Raw genomic sequence first — 6,821 nt, forward strand, 5'->3', positions numbered from 1 at the left:
TGAGGCAGGAGAATGGCGTGAACCCGGGAGGTGGAGCTTGCAGTGAGCTGAGATCCGGCCACTGCACTCCAGCCTGGGTGACAAAGCGAGACTCTGTCTCACAAAAAAAAAAAAAAAGAATATTTTATAGCCAAAGAACAGGAGAAAAGGAAAACCCTTGGAGTCCCACTAAAAGGATCCAACTCTTCAGTCTTCTTGTTTTTTGTTTTTTTTTGAGACAGAGCATCACACTATCGCCCAGGCTGGAGTGCAGTGGCGCAATCTCGGCTCATTGCATCCTCCACCTCCCAGGTTCAAGCAATTCTCCAGATTCTGCCTCCCAAGTGGCTGGGATTACAGGCCTGCACCACCATGCCCAGCTAATTTTTGTATTTTTAGTAGAGACAGGGATTCACCATGTTGGCCGGGCTGGACTCAAACTCCTGACCTCAAGTGATCTGCCTTCCTTGGCTTCCCAAAGTGCTTGGATTACCGGCGTGAACTACCGTGCCTGCCTTTCTTTTTTTTTGAGACAGAGTCTCACTCTGTTGCCCAGGCTGGAGTGCAGTGGCATGGTCTCGGCTCACTGCAACCTCTGCATCCCGGGTTCAAGTGATTCTCCTGCCTCAGCCTCCTGAGTAACTGGGATTACAGGTGTCTGCCACCATGCCTGGCTAATTTTTTTGTATTTTTAGTAGAGATGGGGTTTCACCATATTGGCCAGGCTGGTCTTGAACTCTTGACCTTGTGGTTTGCCCGCCTTGGCCTCCCAAAGTGCTGAGATTACAGGCATGAGCCACTGCACCCGGCCCTTTCTTTTCTTTACAGAGCTGCCATCACGCATTCTCTATTTGAGAACACTTGTCATAAGCAGCTCCCTGTCTGCCTTCTAGTTGGTTAGCACTTTTATCTGTTCCAACTGCTTTTGGTCTGGTATCTGTCCCTCCTCAATAAAAGCAGGGCAAGAATCACTTCCATCTGATAGATGAGGAAACTGAGGCAGAGTGGTTGCGGTCAGATGCTAAGAGTGTCTGGACTATGATGAAAGGGGTGTCTGGGGTGGATTCTAATGAGATAGTTTTCCAGCTTGACTCTACAGCTCCTAGGCCAACACTCAAGAGAGGAAACTCGAGATTGGGGGTGCGGGGAAGGACAGAAAAGACAGTCCCAACATTCTCATTTCAAAATATTTAATTTTGTCTGAAAAGGATACATTCCCGGCTTCCCTCCCACCACATCACTCCGGCCCACCAGCAGTGACACACTCGCACGCACACACGCACATAAGGCCAATGGGCTACGGTCTGCTTCTGCCCTCTCTGGCTGGGAAGAAGGGATTTTTCTCTTGCCTCCTTCCCCCAACAAAGGTAAAGAAGAGAGGGGCCCGCTGGAATGCCAGCTCCCAGGGAAGGACACAGAGCCCCACACACTCTATCACATCACATGCACTTAGAAAAATAAAACCAAGTGGTGTTCTGGCATCCCCAACACCGTAAGAGAGCAATATCCACCTGGAAGTCATCTTTGCCATTTTCTAGAAAAATTTATTGCACTTAATTAGCAGATGTTAAAGGAGCTCTGGGGTAGAGCTTTGCCATGAAAACCAGATGCTCCTCGGCCCTTTGCGTTCCAAGGAGCATGGCTCCCGGGGCCCAGGTAGAGGGCTGCCCAGCTTCAGAGGGGTTTTCCCCCACTGGCTTGCATGCCTGCCGCCCTGCCTCAGGCCAGAGGACCGCAGGAGCGGCCTGCACAGCCCCTCTCAGCAGGGTTACATGTACCCAGACTTAAGGTTCACTGCTAAGTGCCCCCTCCAACCTCAGAAGCCAGACAGGCAAACCTCTTCCTTTGACCAAGGGTAAGAGTTACCCAAGTCCTCCACAAAGTTGCCGTAAACCTTGAAAACTCTCCCTCTTTCTAAATGCACATGTTCCTCCATCACATGAGACATTTATAATATGAATATTCCTGCAAAGTTCCAGCTCATTCATGATTTGTCTGTTCTGAGGTTGCGCTGAGGGTGCCACAAAGCTTTAGACAGGATGCTTAGGAATTAGATGGTACTTCCAAGCCCATCGGAACCCATGGAAAGCCAAGGTAAAGTCAGCTTCTCTAGCCTCCAGTGATTTACAGATGTCAAAGATCCAAGCACAGGAGCCTCAGTGTCCAGCAGTCGGCCTCCAAGAACCAGAAGGCCCAGGAGGGAGCCAAGAGACTCCCATTCCCTCGAGAGAAACTGAGCAGGCACCAACCCTCTCCTGCAAGCACGAATTTTTAGGACAGGAGAGGAGACAGCCTTACCTGAGCACTTCTTTTCCCCCACAGGTCAGCCTCTGTGGACATCCTCCATCTTGTCCCCACCAGGCTCCTGACTCAGAGGGGCATTTCGAAAAGAGTCCAGCAGCCGTACTCTTTCCAAGTAAGCACTTTGGGAAAGAACCCGATACCCACTGCCTGGGGGAAAGAAGGGAGGGCACCAAACAGGCAGAGGGCAGGATAAAGAGGAGAGACATCGAGCCACCATCCCAGCCACTGGGCTCGGAACATGGACACCAGAGATTTAGTGTCCATCCTTAAAAAAATAAAACTGCAAAAACACAAACCATATACTTTCCGGCAAAGAAAATGAAGAGCTTTTAAGCTCGAGGCTCTTCCACTAATAACAAAATGAGAACCGCCCTCTTGGTGATCCACCAGGCCAGAGGGAGCGTGCCCGGGAGGGAGAGCTGCCCGGGGCAGGACACTGACATGCTGGATGCGCCTGCCCTGTGTGGTTACAATAGAGTGAAAGTGTGTACATGGTTTTTAGAGAACCACAAAGTAAAAGTCAGGGGCCTGGCGAGAGGAGTGACCTCCCTTGGCCTCAGGGCCCCTTGTCAAGTCCCCCGGAGAGGTGGGTGTGAGGTCCCCGAAGGGCCGTGGCATTCCCCTGGGGTGAGGTCCACGCCTTGGTCTTAACACCTGTTATGAAAAGTCTTTAGAAGTCGGGGCCCGGGACTCTGAACCACCACGGTAAATAAAGCCAGTGTTACGGAGGGCAAAGCATGCCCATCGCCTCTGTCTCCTCTTCACCACAGGCTGCCCACCCTGAGCAAATAAACACACCCATCTCAGGGGTGCCCCAGTGACCCAAATGAGCAGAGGCTTCCATGAATTTCCTCGGTGAATCTTCTGAGCACAGCAAAAGGGCAAGTCCAGCCACACAAGAGAAAGGAGTCATTGTGAGGCAGGGGAGGCCACAGCTGTGAGAAGCCACAGCATGGCCAGCCTCACGCGTGGCCCCCGTCTCCTGGGACCAAGACTGAGGGGACCCTAGGCCTGTGTAAACATCCTAACAGCCTGCTATCCTGTAAAAGTGGCACTGTGACCTTGGTGACTCTAGACTAGGTGTCTTGCCCTGCTGACACCCTCCAGGCAGCTCGCGTGGGAGGGATCCTGAAGCAAGAATTGCGAGGCCCTCGATGCCCCCAGGGAGAGTGCACTCTAGCCCAGGCCACACTGGTGAGCAGAGCAAGAAAAAAAGGGAGCTTCTCAAGAAACACACCACAGTTCTCGTGCCCATGGTGGAAGGGGGCTATGGAGGCATTTTCTAAACACCACTAGGAAGGTGAATCCTGGGGTTCAGGAAGTTAAAGCCTCCTAGATAAGAGGGGTTTTCCTTTTAAATCTATGGTCCAAGACTGGACACTGGGTGGAAAGAAACACCAGGCCCAGAGGCCTGGTGTAGTGGGACAAACAAGCTTCAGAAGGTGGCCTCTGAGTAGCCTGGAAAGGAAATGAAAAGGCCTCCCTCGGCCCTGGCACTCAGGACTCAGAGAGCAGTCATCCTGGGAGTCTCTCCTCCACAGCCAATGAAATGCAGAGAGCCAATGGCCTCAGAGCCATAAGGGAAAAGGGGTGCAGGAGCTGAGAAAGGCTGGGTGCACTTCTGCTGCAGGCCCCAGCCTCAAGCCCCATCCCAGGCTGTGCAGAGACCCCACTCCTGCAGCCTGCCACCCATGCAACACTGACGGAGGAGTTGGTGTGTCCTTCTGCCTCCAAGGAAGATGGGAACAGATATTACTCAGACTGTCTGGGGAGGATGAGGTGCGTGACAGACACACCTTGAGTGGAAATGCACCCTGCTACCTGAGAAGACATAGGGTGACAATGATCACAACTCATTCTGCAGAGATAGCCCTCGGCAGCCCAGGCTGGAGACTGAGAGTGAGTCCAGGGACCCTGAGCGCCTGGGAAAGAGAGGTGTGTACTCCAGAGGTCCCCTTCCGATTCAACTGGGACATCCAAGAATAGAAACTAAGGCCGAGTCACCCGTCTATGCATTCTCTTGCGTTCCCCACCAGTGAGGAGACTGGCCCCCCAGGGACGTCGCCACGTGCGCGGGCCGTGGTATAATGAAGCTGAGACGTGGCCGCTCCTGCAGCAGGTGCGCCGCCATGCGCCCACGACGAGTCATAAGTCTCCACGCGTGTGAGGGGTTTCAGGGAGCCCCCAGGCAGAGGTCTGAGGTGCAGGCAGTGCCCTGCCCGGGCGGGGGGCACGGGTTACAAGGGCCCGTATTTGGTCTCATACTTGGACACGATGGTCTTGCACTTGCCCACTTCCTTGCGTAGCTCGGCCACCTCCGTCCGCAGGGCTGTGTTCTCCTTCTCCAGGAAGGCCGCCCGGATGGTGATCTGATTCTCTTTCAGGCGCCGGGCATCCCGCGACCGTTTAGCTGCCACGTTGTTCTTCTTGCGTCTTGTCCAGTACTTTTCATCCTGTGCGGAAGTGCCCTCTGTGAGTCTTTTGTCTTTCCCCACGAAAGAACCCGATTTTTCCACTCCCACCACCTGGATCCCCCTAACTCATCTGGTGTGGCCACAACTAAAGTGGGGATACCAGGGAGGGAGCAGCACAAACCAGGGCACATCGAGGGGACTGCCCTTTCCTCGGGGGCAGGATGAGAAACAAAAGTTATTTGGTAGGTTACATGGTGAAGAGAAGGAGACCCATCTCCTGGAGGCCTAGTACCTGCTGCTCCAGCACAAAGCACTGCACTATCCACACCCTTGCCTCACTTAGGCATTTTGGTTGTGGGTAAGGGCCTAGTTCCCCGAGTTGAGATCTTGGCTCTCCAAGATTACCAGCAGTGAAACTGCAAGTACTTTAACCCCTCAATATCACAGATCCCTTATCTTTACAATGAGAAATAATAGGCTAGGCGTGGTGGCTCACTCCTGTAATCCCAGCACTTTGGGAGGCCGAGGCAGGTGGATCACTTGAGGTTGGGAGTTCAAGACCAGCCTGGTCAATATGATGAAGCCCCATCTCTACTAAAAATACAAAAATTAGCTGGGCATGGTGGTGCGTGTCTGTAACCTCAGCTACTCAGGAGGGTGAGGCACAAGAATCAGTTGAACCCGGGAGGTGGAAGTTGCAGTGAGCTGAGATCATGCCACTGCACTCCAGCCTGGGTGACAGAGTGAGACTGTCTCAAAAACCAAACCAAACCAAACGAAACAAAAATCAGTGCCTGGCCTACAGTCAGTACCATCTAAATATTTACCACGATCATCACATCATTATTAAAGTCTCAGAAACTTCCCCGGGAGGCAGGTTCAGTTGTTCCCATTTTACAGATGAGGAACTTGAGGCACAGCTAGGCCACAGATGGCAACATGGAGTTTGAACCCAGGTCTGCCTGACTCCAAGGATTTGGATGAAAAATCCTTGCTGTAAGTTTTTCATAGGAAAGGATGGAAAACTGCAAAATTCCTTCTTTCCACCAGTTCCTAACAGCACCACCAGCTTGCTCATCCCTGGGGATGGCAACATACAAGCAATCCTTTGTCCTTCAAAGCAAGGACTTTTTCAACCCCAGTTCCTGTGGCCTAGTGAGCTCTTGCCCAGTGGCTGGGCTACAGCCAGGGAGGCAGGAACATCAACACAGCCAATGGCCCGGGGAAGGAGAGAGAAACTACAGGGAGTCACACTGGGGCCAAATGCCACATGACTCCTTTTCTTTCTACCAAACTGCTGCAAGACATGGCTTTAAACACTGAACTTATGTCTTGCCAAATGGTGTCACAAGGAGGGAAGGCTCTCCAGAGAAAATCAAATTCGAGAAGCCATAGCCCCTAGGCTCTTGAACCAATGTTGCATCTTTACTTATAAGGAATAACAGGTTACCTTCTGCTCATCAGGGACAAAGACCTTCTTGGCCTTTTTGATCATGGGCTGGGGCTTCAGGTCCTCCTCAGCAAACTTGTGCTTCCGAGGATTGAAGAGCTCCCCGCCTGGCACACTGGAGAGCACCAGGTCAGCGGGGTCTGGATTGAAGTTCACATCCACCTCCACACAGTTGGGGTCAATGGGACTGGGAGTCTCCCTCTCCTTCTCCAGGGAAGATTCTGAAAGACACAGAGACAGGTGCTGGCTCCCGAAGCAGCCCACTGGACAGAGAAGACCCACGCCACACAGCCAGAGACCTGCTTGAACCTCAAGGCTGCATAAGCCACTGCTGCTTGGGGAGAAGAAAACCCCAACAGTACCAACCCCTAAGCGAGACTGGCACATGGTTCAATTCCACAACACAAACATTCAACGAATTCTTTCCTTCAGGAACAGAACGCTCAAAAGGAAACAGAAGCCCCTGAAAAAAACAGGGTTTTCCAATTGTTTCCACCCCCTCCAGAAATGTTAAGCAAAACATAAATTTTTTTTTCCTTTTTTGAGACTGAGTCTCACTCTGTTGCCCAGGCTGGAGGGCAGCGGTGCGACCTCGGCTCACTGCAAGCTCCGCCTCCCGGGTTCATGCCATTCTCCTGCCTCAGCCTCCCAAGTAGCTGGGACTACAGGCGCCT

At 52.5% G+C, this 6,821-nt stretch overlaps 1 protein-coding gene across 1 annotated transcript in view; it reads right to left on the reverse strand.

Annotated features, from left to right (window-relative positions):
• Positions 1-1,152: 1,152 nt before the first annotated feature.
• Positions 1,153-6,821, reverse strand: part of TEF (thyrotrophic embryonic factor) — a 36,781-nt gene continuing 31,112 nt past the window's right edge. The window contains exons 3-4 of the mRNA XM_011978781.1: positions 6,148-6,368; positions 1,153-4,736 (exon numbers count right to left, since the gene is read on the reverse strand). Of these exons, the coding sequence (XP_011834171.1) occupies positions 4,521-4,736; positions 6,148-6,368 (437 nt within the window). The 3' untranslated portion in view covers positions 1,153-4,520. The remainder of the gene's footprint in view (positions 4,737-6,147; positions 6,369-6,821) is intronic.

This window comes from Mandrillus leucophaeus, unplaced genomic scaffold (assembly GCF_000951045.1).
Source record: "Mandrillus leucophaeus isolate KB7577 unplaced genomic scaffold, Mleu.le_1.0 Scaffold2, whole genome shotgun sequence".
In the NCBI taxonomy this organism is placed as follows: Eukaryota; Metazoa; Chordata; class Mammalia; order Primates; family Cercopithecidae; genus Mandrillus; species Mandrillus leucophaeus.